At 38.9% G+C, this 24907-nt stretch overlaps 1 protein-coding gene across 1 annotated transcript in view; it reads right to left on the reverse strand.

Annotated features, from left to right (window-relative positions):
- Nucleotides 1-24907, reverse strand: part of UBAP2 (ubiquitin associated protein 2) — a 170752-nt gene that overhangs the window by 126685 nt on the left and 19160 nt on the right. The window contains 6 exon segments of the mRNA XM_084225407.1: nucleotides 706-760; nucleotides 10552-10629; nucleotides 12320-12473; nucleotides 16215-16325; nucleotides 17917-17994; nucleotides 21920-22059. Of these exon segments, the coding sequence (XP_084081533.1) occupies nucleotides 706-760; nucleotides 10552-10629; nucleotides 12320-12473; nucleotides 16215-16325; nucleotides 17917-17994; nucleotides 21920-22018 (575 nt within the window). The 5' untranslated portion in view covers nucleotides 22019-22059.

Below are 24907 nucleotides of genomic sequence, written 5' to 3' on the forward strand. Positions count from 1 at the left end.
GCAGCTAAAAGGTGAAAAAGCACTATTGAAGAAAAACCTCTTTTTAGTTCATAATCTGCAAGTATGAACAAGAAGAATTATTAGAGAAGTAGAACAAGACTCCAGTTCATCATGACGTTACTGATGTTGCATGAAGTGTCATTAAAGGCAAACACTGAATGAAAGTAGTAGAGACTACATTTTTATAAGCCAAGTCATTCCAACAAAATTGACAGCAAACTTTTAAGCTGCTGAATAACTTCTGACTCTGTTTTAAGGTCCATATGAGTCCAAACAGCTAAAGTGTGCAACCTCAAAAACAGCACAAAGTTTAGAATTGCCATGTTCAATTTTTTTATATGTTCACTGCACATTCTACATTACACTGAAATAAATCTGGTTTAAAATTTACCTAAGACTATAAGTAGCACACAATTTCAAACTCCAAGGCACTATGAGGCTGCTACTGATAGCAGGTATGGCTCTCCAAGTTTGAAATAGTAACACTGAATAGACATACATTAGGATTCTACAGGTGTGCCTAGTTAGAAACACTAGTTTAAGACAAAAATATTCCATTAATCACCTAAGAGATTTTTCAATTTTTGCACCTATATTGGTTTATCAAGCATACAGCAATATCCACACATACAGTGGCAACATTGTCAATAAATACTGCCACTGTGTTTGATCCTTGCCAAAATCTGTGCTCTGCATATTTCTTACCCCATGCCTTGGGCTGAAAACCTCCCCGCTCCTCTCCCTCTGCCACGTCCAAACCCTAGGAGAGAAAACACCATTTAACAGCAACAGCAGAGGAGCCAGCAGTCACTAGTCTGTCACATTAAAGAATTCCACAGTTGAAGAAAACTACCATAGTTGAAGTTAAATATAATTTACTTCCCAAATTCCCACACCGAATTTGCTTCCATAACACACTCAAATAAACCTTGGTTCATCTGAGACCCTAAATTTCAGTAGGATCTTCAATTATCTGCCATCTTTTCTGTGTCTCAGGAAGTAGCTCTAAATGCCATTAAAAGAAATTACCTAAAGACTCATCCCAAACACTACTATTGCCACCTTATTAGACATTGTTAAAAATTTTGTCTGTATTGTTACACTCTTGCCTAAGATGCTCTAAAATCCCAGCCTCCTTGAGTATCCTGATCTTTCAAGCAATTCTCTGTCACTTCTTATTGGTGAGGAAACAGTTGACATACTCCATTTGTTTCCTTCTCTAACTCTGACCACCAGTCCACACTCCTGTGCTTTTGTCAATCTCTGATCACACATTCTGTCTACCTCACCCTTCATCACAGTTACTGACAGGAAAATACCTAAATCAAATAACTAATCTTCCTGGTTATCACCCACTAAAATATTCATTTGTTTTGACAAAACCAAGTATTTGTCTTCTCAAATTTTGATTACCAGCCTCAATTTATGAGCTTTTTGATACAAGTAATTTTTGCACATCGTATACTGTCAACAAGGCATGAAAATTTTCGTGCTATTCAAGAATACACAAGCAAATGTCTACAAAAAGTGTTACCAAATATTTCTTATAGGCAATAGATTTCTGCATAGATTTCCTTCCCCACCTTTTTCAGAGTTTTATGTAAGGCTTACCCAGTTTGTTCAGGTTTTTTTGAGGAAGAGTGAGAATATTATTTTGTATTACAAGAACCGAAGGAGGTCAAAAGCTGCACTCTGAGAACAAAACCATGTTTATTTTAATGAAAAATTATGTGGCAATTATAAGTCACCAAGCAACTGCAAGTTTACCAGAGCACACAAAAATGATAATCCTAAATCACAAAATCACTGATGCCCATAGATCAGAACTACCCATGACAGGATGTTCAAAGTTGGATCAGAATTACTTCTTACTTTCAGGAGACCACGCAAACTGAGCAAGTGCAGTGCCTCCAGGACATGGTAACACCAGTTTATGAAAGTTCTACTTGAATGACTTTCTGTTTCCTGCTCTCACCACTCATTATTCCCCTTACCTGAGTTCACTGTTTTAGTGACAAAACACATTTCTGGACCTACTTTTTCAAGATTTCTTAGAGGCATCAAAGTAGAGGAAAGATTCCCATTCAGCAACACACAGCATTTTGCTGGGATAAGAACATAGAATAGCTTAAGTCTGACACTAACCAGCTCTGTTATGTCTACATTATCTTCCCTTCTTTGCTCTCTTTTCACAACCAGCTGGAGAGAAGGCAGACACAGGTTATGCAACAAGCAACAACTGCTGCAGCCCAGCATTTGCTACCCCCTTCTTTACCAAGACCACATGCTTTTTGCCACAAACAACAGTGCCCCAAACCCCACTGTACCCAACTGCTTCCAACTTGTCCACTGAACCTTCTTCATCAGCCTACCTATCTTCTGCTATCCTCTGCCAAAATCAGAGCACTCTGGATTACCTTTCTGTCCAATAAGTTTTCTTAAGAGCAGAACCAGCTACACAAGTTTATCTGGGGATATGGTATGGGCCATCATGTAATAAATTACTTTTAATCACTATCAATAGAGCATTTAACACCATTTACAGAAATTGTGCAGAAGCAAAATCAACAGTTTTCTGACAGCCTGAGGTACAAGTTCAACTGGGAGCTACAAAACACAGAAACAGTCAACCAGAAACAGTTTTGAGTGAGACAGACAAAGTACAGAGAGATAATTGAAATAGCTGTCATGAAAGAAGAAATAGATTTTACAAGAGGATGTAAGTCACCCCAGTATCTCAAGTGCAAAGACCTGAAGGAACAACCTTGGCACACTAAAGAGAAGGTGATGTTTTAGCAAGCAGGCATAAGTAAGATACATCCCCATAATGGACACAATAAAATGGATTAAAAACATCAATAAGCAACAGTTTTAGAAATTGCATAAAAGAAAAAATGCTTCTCCTGAAGTTCCATGCACAGCCTTAGACTACTAGCCAGCAAGGCATTTTTTTATACCAGATCACTTTGAAAGATAATTCTGAACTTGAATTTCAAGTGGATTCCCTTAACTTCTTAATGCTGTGTCTAAGCTTTCAGTCAAAACTGGAATTAAGTTTTATCAACAAACACACAACAACCTTTTTAATAAAGGCAAAAGGGAGTACGAAATTACTAAATTCAAAGTTATAAAACACATGAAAAATTAACTCAAAATATGGGACAGTGGGACAGTTCACCACTGCAATACCACCTAACTCACAGGATTTCATACATCATGGTCACTAGTGCAAGATGCCAATGGAAAGGGATAATACTCTCTCTGACACAATCAGAACACTAATAAATCCTTAAATTCTCATGCCAAGAAAGCTACTTCTCTCAGCTGTCAAAATTTAAAAATGGCCTTAAAACAGAAAGTACAGTCCTTTAAGACAAAGAAGTTAGTAATGAAACAACTGTGAATGCCCACAGGGCATCTACAAACTTTTTATGCTTTTTAACAGTGACTGAAGAGTCAGTGAGCAAATAAAGCTTTCAGAATTTACAGCAGGAACCCAAATACTAAGCATGCAATCCCACAGTAATTTAAACCCATTTAAATTAGAACTACTACAATTGTGATCATCCTCCCTAGTGATCATAAGCTCTGCTCTTTTGTGCACTGACAGTTTTGCACTTTCCAGTGAACGAGCACCAAACAACTATCAGGAAACAGTATTTGTTTACTTTTAGATCAGCCCTCCAAACCAGTTGCCACCTTGATAAATGCCAGAAAACCTTTACACCAAGCCACCAAAAAACCCTGCTGTCTACAGCAAACATGTTGCCTGACCCTTTTTTTGGGGGGGGAAGAGTTAGTTTGGCTGTCACATGCCACCTCACTTTCCAAGACCCTTAACTTCCAGGAGAATCTGTTCCAGGATCTTGCCAGGCACAGATATGAGACTGCCTGACCTCTAGTTCCCCAGGTCTGCATTCCTTCCCTTTTTAAAATGGAGGTTATGCTACCCCTTTTTCATCAGTGGGACCTCAAATATGATGGACAGTGGTATAACCGCTTCCTCTTCCACTTACCCAGGGACCCACAGATGTATCTTGTCAGGCTCCATGGACATGTGCACTTTCAGATTCCTCTAAGAGTCTCAAACCTGATCCTGTCCTACAGTGGATGGTTATTCATTCTCCCAGCCCCTGCCTTTACGTCCTGTAATTCATATGATTGGAAATCTTGTGGGAAAAGACCAAGGCAAAAAAAGTTATTAAGTGCCTCCAGCTTCTCCATGTCCCAGTTAGCCAGGTCTCCCATTTTCTTACAGAGAGGGCCCAAATTTTCCCTTGTCTTCCTTTTATCACCAGCAATACAACTTTAGCATTCCCAACCAGAACCCTAGCTGCTCAGACAATCTCACCTCTCTCTTCTTCCCAGGTTACATTTATTTGCTTCCTCCTTCTCTGGGCTTTGTTTTTGTGTTTGAGTTTGTCCAGGACCTCCTTTTCATCCATGCAGTTGGGGAAGTTTTGTCTTTATTTTGGTTGGGATGCACTGCTCCCAAACTTGGAAGAAGGAATCCTTAAATATTAACATGCTTTCCTGGGCCCCACTTCCCTCTGGGTTTCTATCCCATGGCACTCTACCAAGCAAATCCTTGAAGAGGCCAAATTCTGCTCTCCTGAAGGCCATGGCAGTGAGCTTGTTTTGTGTCCTCATCACTGTACCAAACATCTCAACCTCCACCATTTCACAATCACTGCAGCCCAGGCTGCTCCTGACCTTCACATTACTCACCAGCCCCAAAGGCCCTAGGCTGCAAACACATGTTGCCAGCTCCTGACAGCTTTTCATCTGTAACAAGTCCGAAGTCCTTCTCTGTAGGGCTGCTCCCAAGGAATTCTTCTCCCCAGTCTGTATTTATGCCTGGGATTGCCCTGACACGAGTGCAGCATCTTGAACTTCATCTTGTTAAACCTCACGAGATTCCCATGGGCCCACTCCTCAATCTTGTCCAGGTCCCTTCAGATGACATCCCATCCTTCAGGTGTGTCAACTGCACTTCTCAGCTTAGTATCATCTGCAAATTTGCTGAACTCAATCTCACTCTGTCAGTGATTAAGATATTAATTTAAGAGCACCATTCCAAGATAGAGCCCTGAGGGACATGACCCTCACCAGGACACCAGGTTTCATCTGGACATAGAACCATTGACCACAACTAACTGGATGCATCCAACTAACTGGATGAAGCCAATTGTTTATTCACCAAAAAGTTCACCTTTCAAATCCCTCTCTCTCCAATGCAGAGATAAGGATGTCATGCATAATCATGTAAAAGGCCTTATAGAAGTCCAGATAGATGATGCCAGCCCTTCCTTGTTGACTGTTATGATCACTCCATCACAGAAGGACACCAGATTGGTCAGGCACAACTAGCCCTTTACGAAGCCAGGATGACCAAAGTTGCCCACCCCCTTCCCTGACAGATGGAACACATCAGTTCCCAGGTTTCTCAAAGAGAGTCCTCCGGTCTAAGAAGTGAAATCCCCTGCTGTGGTACAAGGCCTATAACCACCTGCCGATTCTCCAAATACAACTGACCCTTTTGACACCCTTTGTTTTTGACTGGGAAGATGGATGAAAAAACTACCTGCAAAAACTGGCTGCTCCAGAGTGCCTTATGGCCACACCCCGGGCTCTGAAATCCCCCTTGATGTTCAGACTGCTCATGGCTGTACCCCTTGTGCCTACATGAAACAACAGCAGGAAGTAGCAGTCAGTAGACTGCAAGAAGCCTGGTAGTCTCGGTGACATCCCTGGTAAGGAGTGCACCTCTCTAGAAAGCATAACATTCACCAAAGGGATGCCTCTGTACCTCTCAAAGGAACCTCCTACTACTGTCAATTGCTGCCTTATTCTTGGCATTTTTCTTCTCCTGAATCAATTCTAGAAAGGTCAATACTTATACCCAACACAAGGAGGAGGCAAGTTTTTCTGTTTTCACTAAAACCCACTAGTTCAAAACACTCATCACAATCACTTCTGCCCTCTGGTACCATCCATGCATGAAAAGAATTGCTCTCCACATTCACAACATTTCTTCCCCCAAAGCAAATGCACACTTCATGGCAGCACGAGAAAGGTGTGCAGAAGCACAACTCAGATGGGACTAGCCCATTAAATTAACAACCTGTTCTGCAGAAAATCAAGTCCGCGGAGCTTGTAGACCTAAATCCTTCCACTGCAACACAGCTGCTTTATTTTAAAATTCAGATTTTCGGGGTTTAAATTAGAGGAAGTTATTTCAAGGTTAAGAAATGGCCTAAAGAACAGCTGCAAGAAAAAGGAAATACAGACTGGAAGGGCAAGCAACACTATAAATTTGTGCTTATCTCTGACTACATAGGAACTGAACTGCCCTGGTCTCTGCTCTGGCAGTGCCACCCTCCCAGCAGAACCAAACTGACAGAGGCTTATTAAGCCGTAAGAGGTAAGGAGGCAAAGTGCAGAAACTTTGTATTCTAGATACTCCATATTACCAAAACAACTGATTTAATAATTCAAATTACTTTTGTCTTTACTAGTCACCATAAAGCTATAAGCAATTAATCAGTTTTATATATTGCATTTACTCTAGAAAGCATTTTTACAATTCATGCTGAAAACTTTCAACTCTAAAATGACATTTAAAGGAAAACAACTGACTTGGTACAACCAAACTATGATAATCTCAAAAAAAAGTACATGACCAAGTCTCTTAAATAACGCAGAATGAGGCACAGCAAAACTAAACAAACTTAAAATTTTGACTTCCAGAAGGTCTGCCCCACATTCATGTTTTGGAAAAATACAATGTTCTCCCTGGTTTTGGCAAAAAAAAATCCAAGACATATCCTGTGCCAAGTGGGCTTTTAAACGTAGGGAATGTTTATACAAGAATTCTGGGTACAGAAATTCAATTTGTTCAAGGATAGCATACTTCTTATGCTAAAAACAATGAAAAGAGATCAAGAACACAAACTGGACTATAATCAGATATCTATGAGAAGGAAAAGCTGTTTTATTTTCCTATACAGCCTGCAGACAAAACAAGAGTTAGAATTAAAACACAGCATTTTTTACTTTCATTTTTATATTGGTTTTGTAGAAAATAATCCCTGGCAGAACCCACATTTATGGCATGCTCATGTTGTTCTGGAATAATGAAGTAAGGAGATAAACAGAAGCACAAGCAACAAATCTATCTTGCCTTTGCAAACCAGGAGAATTACTATACGTGAGTCTATAACAATTTCTATATTGAATCAAAAAAAAAAGCCTAAAAGCCCACCTACCTGTTACTACCTGTTATTCCTTTATAAGCCATGGTGAATTAGATATCCAGAGAAGAGCACATAAACTGAAATCACATTGTAGTTTCTTTGGATGTTTTCCTTATCTTCAACTATCTGTGGCTTTGACTTCCTTAGTCAAAGATAATTTACATACAACAAAATCTTTGGTGGTTTTTCTTTTTCTTGCCTGTGGTTCTTTTCTAGGATGAAATTTCCTTTCCAAGACTTTTTATGTATACATTTCCTGCACCACATCATCCTACTGAAAGGAGTTCCTCAGGTTCACTTCATGTATGAAGAACCAACTCTTTAAGTTCATCTTGAAGCTGTAACCTGCCGATTTCATTTAATATTATCTCTTTTGCATACATGCTTGGTGTGATCAATTGATGCCCCCCCAGAAGTTTAACAGAGCTCTACCATACATGCACACAGTCCTCTCTCGCAGGCAGAAAAATCCTAGGCTACTTGTTCTTCACACCCCATACCTGCAGACTTCCCAGTACCTTCAAAAGCCTTCTCTAGGTTTACACCCTTTTTTTTCTCTGTATCCTTTTCAATATGAAGTAGAGGAACTGGGAGAATCAGACCTGCACTTAAAATTGAAGATGCAAGAACCCTAAATAAAAGGAGCTTAAAAACAACCTGTGCTTATAAAGTTTGTCAACTTGTATACAACACTGCAGGTGATTAAAACACAAATAAGAAAATGGTTTGATATAGCTGATAATCCTACACACAAACAATCTGCCTCCTTAATTTCTTTAGGAGATTCCATTCTAGACAGTTGCAAATCCTTGTTATATTGACAAATATAATCACTTTGATGCAATTACTGCTCATCACCATTACAGTATTTCTTACATTTAAATTAACTCACGCAAGAAATTTGGTTCTAGAAAGAAGCATAGATGAGAAGGCATCTTAAAACAAGATATTCCCTGACTTCAATGCAAAGTTTACACCCTTAGTTTAACAAGCAAAGATTTAGCTTAGAGCATTAATAGCTGAGACATGTCCTGTTACACACACTGTGATATATTTTTGCTTTCTGCTAATCAGTCAATAATTTGTATATGCTCCAAATCCCTGATGCCCTGCATACCAGCACACAGAGGCGTTTGCACTCTGTTTACCTACTACCCTATGAAGTTACAAGGAACATGACACGGTCATTAATGGAAGATCTACTGTCAGATAAAACTAGTGCCTTACACACCAAATATCAAATATTCAGTATAAGAGTTTTTCCCTCTCAGTAAACAGCACACTGTCACCTCTGTGTCAATCACGTTTTAGCTATTTTCAGTTGCTTATCATTTCTTTAAATTATGTTTTTATACCTTGAAGGAGTAATACATATGATGGCCCAGCAAATCTCCTAGAAGGCAGCCAGTAAGATAACTCCTGTCTGAGAAGGTAGCTTAAAATAGAGTGTGTTGCTTAGATAATTACCTGACCCCTTATTTCATATCCAGTGCCTAGATTTCTACACATACACTACATTAAACATTTCTAAAAATGGGTTCTGTGGTGATTACCAGCAATCTGTTTACTTTCAGCTGAAGTAGGTTATCTCTCATTTGACTATTCTGTGTAACAGAAAAGAAAGACTACAGAATGAATTGGCAGGAAGCTTTTTATTGTTATTTCTACTAATATCCAAAGAGAAAAGGCCACATATCCCTGAAATTATACGAACTGAATTACACAAATTTCTAAAACTCCCTGAAGATTTCAAAGGTTTGCATTGTAAAATTAATCAGGTATTTCCTGCCATGGAATACACACACTTGTAATATAATGATCCTGTAGTTGGCCAACAGGTTTATCACAGACACTTCATTAATATATTCTTTGCTCACAGTACAGTCTAAAATATTTGGTGAAGACATATAGTAATACTATGTACATGAAGCCAGTGAACAGAAACTCTCTGAAGTTTCTATTTCTTCAGCCAGACAGGTCAGTTTGATCCGATTATGAAGTTTGAGATATACGATATTCATCTAGAAAGCTACAGCTTTGACAACAAAAGCAGTGTATGATTTGTAAGGTTAAAGCAAAAAACCACTTCATTTGAAATTAATCTCTAAGTTTTACTGAACCATTTTTAAAAAGGCCTACTTTTATACTTATAATTTGATAATAAAGGATTATTTTATAAAATAAGTAATTGCAAGACTTACATTCTATCTACTGAAAGCGTAAACTGTTAACATACCAAAAATTGTAGCCGTGAACTACATCACACCTTGTCCTGCAGAGCTACTTCTCTACAAACACCATTGGGTTTTTGCTGATTCACAGGCACTCTCATACGCAAACCTTTGGAAGTTACTTCTTTGCATCTTCGTACATCTTCAAGATGCAGATCTGGAGACAATGAAGCTGGATGTGCCTGTCTCTGAATGCCTTGTTACCCAACATTCCAAAGAGAAAGGAGTCCTTTGAAGGCAGAATTTTTCTTGTGTCTGACAGTACTTACTAAGTCCATTAGTTCTACTATACATTTCGTCAATTTAACTTATTTAATACACTCATCCACCCATAATCTGCACCATACATGGATTACTTATTTTCATTCCTCTGACTTTAAGGAAAAACAAGACTGTATCCACCCCAACCAGTGAAAATCCAATTCAAATACACATCACCTGATTCCACATCCAATCCATTATCCCACCTCTTCTACATGACAGGATTGGAGCTGTACCTAAAACTCCACAGTATTCCTTCTCCACAGTTCTCATCAACTCTTCCATGTCGAATTCCTTTTCATAGCAAAATGTCTCTAAGGTGGCTTGTTCTTTCTCTGATTCGCTAACAAAAGCAGAAGGCAAGCCTGACAAACAGACACGCCAAAGAAATGGTACAAGTATACATCAAATCCTTCCCCAAGAGCCATACAGATGGAATCTTGTGCTCTCCTGCTGCTGAAGTACATCTTGAGGAACCCTGAGTGAGCACACTCCCACTCACAAGAGGCTGGTATGAGTCAGTCTGGGAAAACAGCTCTCCATAGCCAGTGCACAGCAGCCTGCCACACGGGAAATTACCATAGAAGTAATCTCTGACAATTTTTTTTTAAGCTGTTCCAAGACCAAGAAATAATAAAGGGTAAGGGAGTGGGATGTACCCGAGTACAAGGTGGCTGAAGTGCGTATGGAATTAAAGGATAAACAAAAAATGATTAAGAAGAAGCATTTAAAGAAACAAATAGGAGAGTTCCATTCCAGGACATGAAAGCAGAGCCAGTCCCACAACAATGCCACCATCTCACCTCTCCCACGGCCACGTTTCCCACGGTCTGAAGGCCTGTCTCCTTGATTGTTGTCCACTCCATTCTCTTCAGCTCTAACTGTGGAGAGAGGACAGCTTAAGAGAAGTGTTAGAGACTGCTACTTGAGACAATACAGCCATTTGCTTAACCCGAGCCCCTCAACACAAAAGGCAAAATTTTCAAGTGGGATGGTCAACAGATCTCAATTACCCCTTTTTGAGGCCTTGCTACAAACAACTTAAGTTTCCTTGTTTCCTTCATACTCGACAATTAGGAAGCAAAATATAAGAAGGAAAAGTCCATCAGGAGACAAACCTCTGCAAGTGTCATGTTTTGCAGCCTACACTATTTAATGAGATAGGAAATGCAGCTGCCTTATTCTGTGTTTCCTAGATAATGCACTGGTTGTCAACAGTGAAAAAATAAAGGATAACCAGTAACACCAACTCTTCTCCTTTCTGCCCATACTGCATTCCTGTACAAGCATGGAAACAGATTTCTCCTCTGTATTCAAAGCAGAGGGATGATGACTAGGTGAAGGTAAGGCACTAAAAAGAGTCTGCAGCCTAAAAACTCCCGACAAGGTGCTTTGAAACACAGCTGGCTAGAAGGAGGAAAAAAAAAACCAATAAAACTGGCCTCCTGAAACACTCACTGCTGAGACTTGGTACTGCATTTTTCCTAATGGCAACAATAAAATCAAAAACGCTTGGACATAAAGTTGGGAAGAAAATAACAAGATTTCGTAACCATCTGAAATGCCTTTAATTACAGTTTACAAAAAGAGAAAGGCAGCATCTGTCTCTGGTAAAAAAATTTGCCCTTTGCTTTCATTTTGATTTATCTAATTCATACTTTTCTAAGTCCAACTTCATGTTTTATTAACATTTTTTCATCTTGACATTACTCTATCCTACAAAAATTCACAACATCTATATTGGCACAATAGTTGAATATCTTCCAATTATGAATAACATAAGTTGGCTAATATTGTAAATGTTTCTCCTGCTTATAAGTGCAAAGCTAAACATATTGTATCCATTCTGATTTCTTTTCTCATCTATCAGTGTGGCAAACAGCCAATACAGACAATGAGCACAGCTTTGAGAGCGGTGACAAAACTTAGCTAAAAAAAGCAACATGTATCTGATCATGACCTATTGTGACTGTAACTTAGAAACATCAGTTTGCTATTTTACAATATATTATTGCAACTGTAGCAAAGCTTTCAATGTTTCAACTAACAATGAATTTTCTCTGTTGCAGAAACTCACCTTTGGTTGATTTATGTGAGAAATATATTTAGAGATTAATAATCATCCCAGTGTTTTCATTCCCCTTATGAGAAGATGAGAACATCTTCAGGTTCTCCCACTCATAAAAGGAGATGGAGTCAAAGCTGGATAATTTTTTCATTGAAAGAAACAAAAAAGTGTATCAGCTGTGCAGCGACATACTTGTTCTCAAGCAGACTTACAAAGAGCCAATTCTAAAACTGACATGAAGAACAGCAATTTGTACAAGATCAATTCATCAAACAAGAACAGAGACTTATGTTAAACTGAGTGTCTCTGAACAAGTACAGACCATCCCAAAACCAAGTCACATAGATAGATCAAGCATACCTGTGGTACAAATAAGTTATGATCCCTTCAACGCTGAGCTATAGTCGGACGGACTTTGCTCCATTAAGCACTCGCTCTGAGCTCAGTCAGTTCCAGCTGCAAGAAAAGCGTCTCAATCTTTAAAAATTAATCCCTATACGTACACTCTCGTCCACGGCTGCCTCCTCTTCCCCGTCTGTTGGAACCTCCCCGTCCGCGACTCACTTCTCTGTCCCCTCGTTTCTCTCTGTTCTCTTTGTTTTCTGAACCTTCCTTTCCAAGGCTTTTCTTCTTTCCCCCTACAGTCTCCCAGGAAGTCTATTTGGGTAGAATAGAATTAGACACAAAAGTAAAAAAGGAGGAGACATCTCTCAATGCACACTTTCTACCCCACACCCCTCCAGTTCATGGAAAAAAGGTATTTGCATAATGTCACATATGGAAACTACACTGATATAAATGGAAAGACAGGATGTATTTTTGCAGACATGAGAAAAATTTTTTTTTAAGTTTGATTGTCTTAGGGAATATGAGAACCCCAAATATTTCTGGCTATAATGGACCTTTACTAGCTCAAGGAAGACTGGATACTATTGTAACACAGAACATCTGCAAAGCAAGCAACAGTTTTCCTCTCAAATACATCCATAAATCTAGCATGGGAACATGAACAAAGCTATCTCTTTCTCCCAGGGAAATCAAAAAGAAAGAAAACAAAAACCCTTGTAAGTATCATTGAACGAAAGATTGATCAGACTAAGTATCTGGCCTAAGGGGGGGGGAATCCCAAACAGAAAAGAAAAACTTTTCATCCAGGCACACTAGAATTTAAGCCCCAGAAGACAGAATGGCAAAACAACAACTTGGGAGAGCTGATGATAAGCCAGACAATCCACTCTTAACAGCTATAGACCATCAAACATAGCAAAACAGGAAAAGCTATGTCTAAACAAGACGCAGGATCAAGGTCCAAATATCAGGCTTCTGTTTTAATCTTAAACTCAGTTTTCAAAATAAATTCAAGGATGTTATAAGTTCCACTGGAGTATCTGTAGGAGTTGAAAATAAAATGACTAAAACACTTGCCAAGAATAGCTCAGCAACTCATATATTATGCAATTGCATGGTTAGTCTATTAAGCCATAGCTGCAAAGCAAGTAAGAAAAAGAAAAGGTATTATTTGAAAATCATTAAGATGGCAGAGAGGTTTACATATATGTCCCCATTTCTAGGAGCTTACAGCTCAAGTAAGATATTTAATATCAGAATATTTGCACATAGAAATTGTTGTGAAGCACTGAAGTATGACATCTGAAAAGCACCTACATCAAACAAAAAAGGTAGTCTATTAGTAATTTTAAGTTCTGTCTTATCTCTCAATTCCACCAACAGCAACTCAGCAGCTCTGAGGAGCCAGGCCATGGACAGCTAGTTCAAGCTGCCTAGGAAGCCAGTGCAAGGAAGAAAGCAGATAAAGCAGTTTACGAACTCAATGTTACAGAGTCTCCTTTGAGAGAATAAGAACAAAGAGAATGGTTACTCTCTCATTTTTTGGCATGGCACTGGTGAGAAAGAAAGGTGAAATCACTTTGCAGTTCCATCTCCAGTATTGAAGACTAAACCAACTTTGGTGAAGCCCAGCCAGAGCTGACCAGAGGTACAAAACTAAACACATTTGAACACCACTACCTGATCGGTGAGGCAGAAAGCAGCTTCCCCCAGTAAGTACATAAGGCACCACCTATCACAGCTGGTGTAACTGCACTGAAACACTCCTAGTGTTTCACACACCTCCCAGGAGGAAAGATACCTGCACTGACAACTGGATGTTGACAGTCTTGTGGGGAACTTTCTCACATACTTTCTGTAAACAACTCATTGTTTTTGCACTCCTCTATGGAGGAGGAGAGAGTTGATGGACTGTTGGTTAAACCAGTGTCTGTGGAGAGGTGTCACTGTCACACTCCAATCCACTGTCACCTTTGTAAAACTATAAATGTTGGAGTCAGAAAATAAACTACCTCTTTTCTTCTTCACCCTGAGAGCAGTGTGTGTGTGTGTTCTTTCCTGTCCTACAGCGACACTGTCTCTCTTTCTGAGGTAGGTAACTGATTACAGTTTCAGCTGACAGCTCCTAAGGCAACCCAAATGATAGCAGTGGGTCTGACTTTGGAGAAAATCTGTAACAGATAATTCTTGTTGTCCTGTTCTTACATGGAAAGAATAAAAATCTGAAAGGTCTGTTCTGTTCTATCTTCAAAGGTTTACTAAGTAAAACACAGCTGAGGATAAAATAGATTTAAGAAGTTAAAAGAATACAAGTCTTAGGCAAAGAAACCATGTCCTTCTCTACTCATACACAAGCCTCTAACTATTGCAAGCCAGACTACTACAACTGCTGCAAAAAGAAAGTCTTTACAGAGATAAAGTCACACACTTACAGCTTGTAGATCACAGTTTGAAATTCCAAAAACAAACAAAAAAGACTAAGACAAAATTGGCTGAGTACCAAATAAACTATAAACACATATTTTAACTATCACTCCTTGCTCTTAGAATTCCTTCAGCTGAAGGGACACATCTTTCAAATTAAGTTTAAAAAAACTGCGAGTGTATCAAAGCAGAGTGAGACTAGAAAGAGAGATTTGGAAATCTGCGTTCAGAATTTGCAGTACCTCAGCTTACAACTTAACGACAAATCTGTGGTTAAACTGTTCTCAAGTATAATGGCCTTAAAATAAATCCGTCCAACTGGAGGCCCACAAACTTTCAAAAATAAAATTTTTCACACCCATCAATTAATACTCCTTCCAGTTCTCTATATTTGTTTCTAAGTTGCAATTTGTCTATAGAGAGCAGTGGGTTAAGGAGGACTTTTCAAAAGTGCAGAACATATCAGTATCATTTGTAGATGATGAATGAGTTTAGAAAGCTTTTTCTATGTCATGATCAGTTATAACAAATTGCTAAAGTAAGAAAGTATTTAACATTCTCTATCAACCAGAAAACTACTTTCAACTAAAAAAGGGCAAATATGATAAGCATATGAGAGAACACAGCACATTACCCAGACAGATTTAAGTGAAATTCTCTCCTCTACACCCAGCCTGTCAATATCATATACTTCTGTGTTTAGAAGACCTCAATTCTGATAAAAAAATGAAAAAGGGATAGAAAAGAAAGTCCCCTCAGTCAAAACTGTGTGTGTCCCAGATTAAGGTGTGTGAGGGGTGAGTTTCCTCATTAACAATAAACCAGAGTACACATCCTGACAAATCACAGGAAATACTGAGTGTTCAGCATCAAGAAAGGAAGTCCAGGCTACTTTTCCAACTTGGATGAGATAGAATCTAATTTAAAAACAAACTGTAAGAAATCTCTCCAGCAAAAACTTCAACTGCAGTAAAACATATTTTTTTAGTATCTCTTGGGATAAAAAATTTCACTGTGCAACTTTTTAAGCTACATTATTTGTTGTTGTATACTCATAGTTCAGTCTCTTCCTCCTGTTTTTCAATTAAGTCATGCAAATGAGCAACACAGTTAAAGAAGCAACTATTTGTTGCATCCTTTCCTGCCAATAAGGAGCATTATCAATGCAACTTACAGATGTGGACACCTCCTCCAACTTCAATACTGGCAACCCACACCTACAGAATGTGCAAAACTTAAAATGCCTGCCTGCCCTTGGATTTACAAAGATTGACTTTTGTAATGGTCTCAGGCCTCAGAAGGGTCTGCACAGTAACTACAAAAGCTGCAGCAAGAAACAGGCCTGTGTCTCAGGGAGAACTAAGTTGTGCTGCAAAGTTAAAACTGCTGTATATAAAATGATAGCATAGGAACTGTGCTGAACACACACAACATTTTTCAGGTTCAGCTTTCTCCAAGGTATGCATGCAGTAGAGAAGCTGCCGCAGTTTCCATTTCCTCCAAAAGAAATTGAATGGAGACATGGAAATTGAAAATTTCTGAAACATGATTTTCCCAATGTCCCTTCTAGAAGCTGAAAATCACATCAAACAGAAGGAGTAGTTTAACATGGAAATAAAACCTTACCGTGTCTGAACTTCCTTCCAGCAGTATGTTGATTGCTCTGTTCACATCCCCATTACAATCATGTAGTGCCACTATGCATTCATCCTGGTTTTTCCCCGTCACCTCCATAAGCTGGTGGTAAAAGTCATACATGTTAAAATATCTAAATTACCATCATAAGAAAGTAAGATCTAGTATGACCACAAATTACAACAAAGTGCACAGGTACCATGTCAGAGTAAACTAATATCCTGAATAAAGTAATCTGCATTGTACAGATCTGCTTGGGATTCAGACAAGAGAGGAAAAAGCACAAATTAATTGGTAATCAAGGAAGTACTCTTTCACACCTTTTCTGTTCTTTATGCTTGCAGCAAATGCTGCCAGATGCAGCAGAACACGAGTGTAAAGGATAACAATAGTTTCCGTATCATCTTATCTCTTTCTCCACCAAAATTGCCCCTCTTTATCCCAGTGTGAGAAAAGACAAGCAGAGATAAAGCAAAAGATAGAGCAAGACATGGCAGAGAACAGATCCACCTGGAAAACCAACCAGACTAAGAAATACATTATCTTTCAGACAGACTAGCTCCCTTGACCCATTTCAGCATAAGGCCGCACCAGAGTGACAAAGCTGATTAAGGAGATCTAGCTCTGAATTGTGTTCCTTGAACTCATGGTGTATATCCTGAAGAGTGTGTGTCATGGGGCATTCAACAAATTCATCTAAAGAACAAAACCTACATGAGCTAGAAATACATATGCAGAAGATAAAACATATTATATGCAGAACTTAATTAATCTCCTTCCCACCAGCACAGCCACAAGCACTATTGATGAGGGTCCTTTGGCTTCACAAAGTACAAGATTTCATTTCTGGCAGAGCAACAGAACTAGTTTGTAACAAGAACAACAAAAAGCATTTAACAATGCTTCAGAGGAAGTTTTAGAGATTAAAATAAACCAAGATATCTGCTCCTTTGCTGCATTTATGCATTCCAGCTGATTCTTCCGTCCTGGGTGTAGCCCTAGGTTCTTCATGAGCTGTGATGTATTCACCAGGACAAAATCACCAATAGCCACAACAGACACCCATACTGTCAGGACTATTTGAATTAACGGTCTCAGGCGTAACTATATAATGAAAGCTTGACTGTCTAAACACCCAACACTCACCAGGTTGGGGAAGTGAGATATTTACACTGTAATTCTATAATTTTAATGTATACACAGATCTGTGAGGTAAGATTATTTATTATTTAAAATAACTCTTTGATTTACCTTTAAGCTATCATTAGACTTTTACTTTTCCTGTAAAACTTCCGAGATATTAGCAAACTCAGCTTACACAGGTGACATTTTTCTCATGTGCGTGTACTTGTGGACAAGCTGAATGCATTCTTTATTCTGACAATCATTAATCATCAGGACCATACTAGAGAGATACACTGAGGAAGAGACATCAGCACAAACAAGTTTTGGCTTAAGGGTTTGTCTACAAAGGAAAATACACTGAAAACTACACCATCAGAGCTGTATTACCACAAAATTTCTTGTAAAAAGACTTTACAGTGTAATAAGAGCACCTTTTCCTAGTTAAACTCATGTCCTTCTGAAAAAAGTTTCATCTAACCCAGAAACAGATGCTCTACCTCCAAAATGCAAGCCAGCTCTAGAACATTTTATTGTGGGACAAAAAACTTTTGTACCATCAGAAACATACTTGTTTCACTTTATCTTCAAAATCTGCGTCATTCTTATCGTAGATCATCTGAGCAAGGCGAATCTGTTCTGCTGTTGCCTGAAAAAAAATAATACCCAATAAAGTACACACAAGGTAACTGTATTTTTTAGAAGTATATCCCAGTGTCCCTGCTTTTTCCTACAGGTTCTCAAAAAGAACATAAACAACAAGGACAGAGATGCTGTGGGGGAGGGATCAATATCTTGTCCATTCCCATTTATAGTTTAAAATGTTATTTGGGATAGAAGGAATTTCAACACATTTTTATCTATTTGAAACACACTTAAAGGTCACTGTACTGACAAGACCACCATATAATAACACAGAAGAACCAGGGAAGACTACATTTTAGCTACATTAATTATTTCAGTTTTATTTAGGATCTACTACTCCCATATTAAGAGTTTTATTGTAACAAACTGGCAATAGTATCTCTAAATTAACCACATCTCTGATGATCCCTGCTCCACAGCTCTCCCAAAAACAATATGACTCTATAGTTTTACAGAGCATTTAAAAAGACTTGGGTCATGTCTCAAAACTTTGCCCATGAACAGCCGCGCTGGTTTTTTTTACATGCAAATACTGGTCTCGGAAAACTGGTAAAGCAACTTGCTATCGATGAAGTACCTGGTGCTTCTGCAAAGTTTCTGGACAAAAATGCAGACTGGCAACTTGCACAAAAGCTGAGAGACTGAAAGAGATGCAGTCAAGTACAAAAAATCCAAACACACTACAGCTGCCCCTAAAAGAAAAACAATCCTAACACAGATGTCACATCACACACGTCACTTCAGAGGAGTGTGGCATCTCCAGCCTATGAACTGCACTTGCAAGAAAATACCAAACAGTGTGCACTACAAGATCTTGGGCCTCATTTGACTTCTGCTCAAAGAGAAGAGGCTACTGTTGCATATAGAGAAAGCCGATACTGAAGAGAGCTAGGACCCACTACGCAGCTGCTGAGCCTACAGAGGTTCTTCTTCCTCGAGTGGGATCAGCTCATCTGCTGGAATTTTTGATGGAAAGGATTCACCCTGGACAGCTGGCTGAATTTCAACTTTTGCCATCCCACTCCACAGGATACACACATGAAATTCTGTGCCTCACAAGGTCAGATCTAAACAGGGTCAGACTGTTTGGGTTTTGGAGTTTACCACAAATCCAAGTTCTAAGGAAGTCACCAAGCATAAATGCTGAGAAGAGTCTAAAAATTACTCGAACGAACACCACCAGGTGCTTATTTACTGAAAATTTACTGCAGCTGTCACAGTTCCTTGAGGGAAGTGACATCTGTGCTCACAGACAACACTCCAAGAGAATAAGAGTTTGTAACAGTTGCACACTCTGAGTTACTTCACCTTTTCAGCCTGTCATGCTGACAGCCTCCTATGTCACTCCACTGGGTAACACTGGGAGAGCCTGCTCTGGAACACCCCTTCCACAGAAGCCTCTTGTGGTGTTCCTTGCACAGAAGCTGCCCTGTCAGTGTGATGCTCTGAGCAAAGGAGGTTGCTCTTGATGACTGTTGAGAGCTCAGCAAACAGCAGAACCAAACTGTCTGCTGGCTTCAAGAATTTAAGTTTTGTTGATCCATTTTCTCACTCTGAATACAGCCTCCACAGGCACACTGAGACTTTTAAGCAAGTGAAGAGATTTTCTTTGAAGATATCCAGAGCAAAAACATTCAGACAACATAACTTCTGTAGAGATATGATGGCATATTTTACCAAAAATCAGGAATCCACTAAGATTTATTTTTTCCATAAACAAATGGAAACAAATGGTTTTCTTCAAGCCCACGTTAGAAGACAAAAACATTCAAATTTAAAAAGAATTATGAATGTGTGACAGCATCTTCAGTTTTCCTGTGTAAGCAGAGAGCTTAGAAACTTGTAGGTGCAATACCGCTCATATTTATGCCAGTGGATTACACTCAGATGGAATTGAAGATTTCGAAGGAAAAAAAAAGCAACAACAAAGACCACCAGATGACTACAAAAACATCAGACCAGTGTCACAAAGAATTCTGGCCTTTCCTCCAGCATGCAGTGGTTTTTTATTTTGAAGGCACCATTGTTAGAAGGGATGCTGTAGCATCCTAACTAAGAGTATAATTAAGTTTTAGCTGTGACTAAGAAAGCAGTAGTATTTTAAAACAGCCTGAACTTTACTCAACCTTACAAGACATAGTACTTTTACAGCAGAAGAGTGGAAAAAATTTTAAACTAAAAACTTCAAACTACCAGAAAACAGAAGTGTGCAAAACACAAGATTAAGTGACAGTAATAGACATACATCTTACAATAAAATGGCACATTAATTATCCAGAAGCAATGTAATAGAAACATGATGTAATTTGTTAAATAATTTAAATGATGATCAATGTGATGACAGTGGAATATCCATTTGGGAAAACACTATTCCATATACAGAAAAATGAATCACTGGTGATTAAACAGGTAAAGCCAGAGACTTCTGCTGATCTGCAAAGACTGACTAAGCAGAAAGGTCCATCTGGTATCTCAACAATAAAATATATGGAGCATTAAAATATAATTGCTACATATGAAATAACCACCTTCTCCACTGAAGTGATCAAACCAGTATCCATTATGCAAAAGGCAGGATAAAAGGACAAAATGCACAAAAAGGTCTTAATGTCTAAAATCAATGAATCGTGTCGTTTGGAAAGGTCCTCCAGGGATACACCATGACCATACTCACGGTATTTTTTTTCCTTTTTAAAAGCAGGAATTACCAGTGTTCCCGCTTGTTCCACTTGGTCTCTGAGGAGAGTTGGTTTTTACCTTTCTCCTATACCCTTTCATAAGGTACCTGAACAAAACACACTTGTCTTGTCTTAGTGTGCTGAAAACTCCCAGATCCTTGAGCCATTCCTCATTTCTCCTCTGTTTCAGTCTAACAACCATCTTTGCAGCTTTTCACTGGACTTCCTTCTATTTGCCTATGTCTACCTTGTGCCAGGGAACCCAACCAGGCAAACCACTGCAGTGCTGTCTTGCAAAATGTTGGAAAAGGGGAAGCCACCACTTTTACTAGTCTGCTTACTATACTACTGCAGCCTTGTTTTAAAATAAAACCAATTTCAACTCATTTGTTGAAAGTCACTTGCTAAATCCACACGTTAGCATGAATTACCACTTTGCCAAGTGCTGCAACTCAAGGAGATGACAAGGGTTTGAGGTCACATGATTAATACTGTGCAAAACAGACCAAGAGAGTCTTCATATTAAAGACTAGTCCAAAAAACAACAGCAGGCAGTATTTCTCTGCAGAGCACCTCCAGACTGATACACACACTGCCAGCAAACAACTGAGACAGTTTTTGAATCCACTAATCCTGAGATGTATCTGAGAAGAGAATAGTGAGTTGCTAGAAGCAGAAACATTCTGCACTCTTTGTAACACAAACACAAAACTACGGTTGCCAAGAACCAAGGACAGTAGGGTGAAACTTAGTATCTAACAGATACTGAAAATGTTAGTCTTCTAGGGGATGACCATTTCACTTGGTGGGGTCCCTGCACAAGAAGTTCAGGATTTTGTGACTTGAGGAGACACTGAGTCATGCTGCAGATCATAACATGCATCTAATGAAGCTTCTCCCGCTCATTCAAATTTCTCCCTTGACCAGAAATCTTCTAACATCAGGAGGCTGGCAGACAGAAAAGCTGAGATCTGGGGACTGTGAGGTCACAGGACAGAAATCCTGACACAGGCATGGAATTCCTAACTGATAGGAGACATTGCTGAAGAACACAAAACTGACTGAGAGACAACAAAGGAATAACTTAATGCTGTACTGAGCAATTAATGCAAGTAATCAAGCATAATCTTCCAAAATAAACCAAAATGTATTTTCACCCCATTTTCTTTCACCTTTTACTAACTCAGAGAAGAAATTTGCATTATTACAGTCTCATTTTCAAGTCAAAGAAGTTGATACAGTAGCACATACCTGCACTACTTGTTTCTGTGGTTGTGTTGGCTGTGTGGCTGAAATTTGCATTTTGTCCCGAGTGCCCCGGGTACGTTCACTGCCCACCGAAGTCATCATATACAGTATATACAAAACAATGTATGTACAAAATACAAAATCTGAAAGAAAAAAAAGAGGATGAGTTAAGGTGGATACTGATTCAATAACCAAATAACATAAGTACAGTAGTTTGAACTCCTGCCTTTACTACTGATTCTAACAGAGACTCATGAGAAAGCAGCTTTAATACACTATTTTTGGATTTAGTGCAGATTTTAACATTAAAAGTGAATATAGAAAGCCTTTTTATCAGCTGACTGGGATCTGTGCCAATTTGTACTTCTAGATCTCACAGCTTTTTCGAGTTATTTAATATACAGACTTTTCTGTTGGCTACTCTGATTAAGTTTTAGCTCCAGCTGCATTACTCAAACTTCTATAATACCTGCTGTCTAGTTCTGATGCCTGGAATTTAACCACTCTCACATCCACTCAGAACACTACACAAAAATTGTATTCATGAACTAGGTAGCTCCTCCTTTCCCTGATACCAAAACTGCTTTTCCTGCACATTCATGGAGGTCATAGCCAATTCCAACTCTACTTGTCATCTTCAATTTATAAGAGAAATTATGATGATTATGTTTAAATCTAGCCTTTACAGCCAGTACTTTTGTTTTATTCTCCCTCATATTTACAGAAACAATTTATAAAACTACCTATCACCCTGCTTTAAACATAAACATGGTTGTATGGCAAGAGAAAAACCCCAAAAAATCCCAAATCCCCCCCACACATCACTGTTACCCCATCTGTATCTCTCTTAGCTTTCATTCTTATTTGTTCTCTAGTATTAAAATTACTTTGAAACAAGACATTATTATTTCCCCTGTTTGTACAGCATTTAGCACTGGATTAATCAATGAGTATAGTTTATAGCAGCTATGGCAACTGTAACAGATCTTTCAAACGGTCAGAATGGTTCAACTGGTTCAAATGGCTCAACTGCCTGGTTTCTGTCCCCACAAGGCTAGAAAGTAAAACTGAAAATTTTTGGAAGTGAAGATAATTTGCAAGAGGTGTACCTGGGCAGAAGGAGACGTGCAAACAAACAGCAAAGTGCTTCTAGTGCAGTTGCATTATACGCGCAGGCCTCAGCACAGAACCTGGTAGGGCAACAGCTGCCTAGCACTGAGCTCAGTACACAATGACCACAGAATTACATAGTAAGCTCAACTGAAGGAACTCATCAGGATCATCTAGTCCAATTCCTCACCCAGCAAAGGACCATTCCCAAAAGTCACACCATGTGTCCAAGACTATTGTCCAAACACTTCTTGTGCTCTGTCAGACTTGGTGCTGTGACCACTTCCCTGGAGAGCCTGTTCCAGTGTCCAGTCCCTGGGTGAAGAACTTTTTTATAATGCCCAAAGAAAAGCGCCCATAACACAACTCCAGGCTATTCCCTCAGGTCCTGTCACTGGTCACCATAGAGAGGAGATCAGTGTCTGCCTCTCATCCCCCCTCTTCCCCTTACAAGGAAGTTATAAACTGCTATGAGGACCCCCTCAGTCTCCTCTTTCTTCAGGAAGATGAGCACAATGCAATCACACACACTGGGACCTGTTCAATATCCGAATGAACCACTGGCAGTCACAAGTAATGCATATTCAACAATTAAAGCTGCAATGAGATGCTTCAGTTTAAATAGCAATTCATGATGCTCCAGAGCCTCACCTGCAATCAAAAGGACAATTAATTACATTATCACCTAAATCTTTTCTTTACTTTAGAAATGCATTCTTGTTGGTCAAAATTGAACTTTGACATTGAATTCATTTATGTACTTCCTAAAGTATTCAATAATGCTTTAATGTCTGAGAGGAAGGTATATTTTCATAAGAAATATACTTGATCAGGAAGTGACTGCAGTTATAAGCTGAATTGAAATACTGTGTTTCTACAACTTTTTGAATGTACTGAACAAAGGCAATCTATCTCAGAGTCTCTTAAAGTAGTTTAAGCGCATTGCATTCTAGGGCCCAGAACACACTGACCTTCAGAGCATTGTGTCTGACAAGAAGGCCAGATACGGCCAAAACAAAAAGTTACCTGAACCTGACACCATGTTCTATGGAATGCAGCAAAGTATAAAGTAGATGTGGAGATGCTCGCAGCAGCAAATTCAACATTTATCACTGACTATCTGCTCATAATCATTCACAGATATGTTAAAGACATGGATATTTTCAGCTGAGTCTGCAGCAGTACTACTTCAGCTGTTTATGTTAAAATCTGCTTTATAAGCTTCACTGACTGGACTGACAAAATCCAAAAACTTCAATTTATATAGACTAATAATGATCTTTGGGTTAGCTTTTTGTTCCATTGGGATTTTTTCAGTATTTCTTTTTCCAAGGATCAGACTGATAATCAATTCAAACTAGCGCGATGAGCAATGCAAAAAACCCTGAATAGAGCACACATGAGAGCACTAACTTCTCTGGAAGACAAACTTATAGTTTCATATATGGTTGTCTAGAATCAGCACATTGCGACTTAAGATTTGTTGAGAAAATGTAACTCCACGGGGTCTCAATTTGTCCATAATTTCTGAATTAATATCATATTTATTACAATACCTAGGAATGTCGATATTTCTGTCAGTGTGATTTCCCCCAGTATCACCAAAGCCACTGAAAATACGATGATTCATATTTTAGACAGGACAGCAGGACACTTACATTAAAAAATTTTCCATGTGTTTGCAAAGCACATGCTGAACTACAGCACTTTGGCAGCCAGGAAATCTATGGTTCCTCAACAAGATTATGTCTCTTCTCCTTTTCCTAGCACATGTCTGTCCCACCTCTGCTTAAGCCATACTTGTTCTTCAGGATAAAAGGATACTTTAAGAAAAAAGGCAGGCACACAAATGGCTGGAACACTCCTGGGAGACAACATAGC

The sequence above is a fragment of the Fringilla coelebs genome, assembly GCF_963513975.1.
Source record: "Fringilla coelebs genome assembly, chromosome: Z".
NCBI classification, from domain to species: Eukaryota; Metazoa; Chordata; class Aves; order Passeriformes; family Fringillidae; genus Fringilla; species Fringilla coelebs.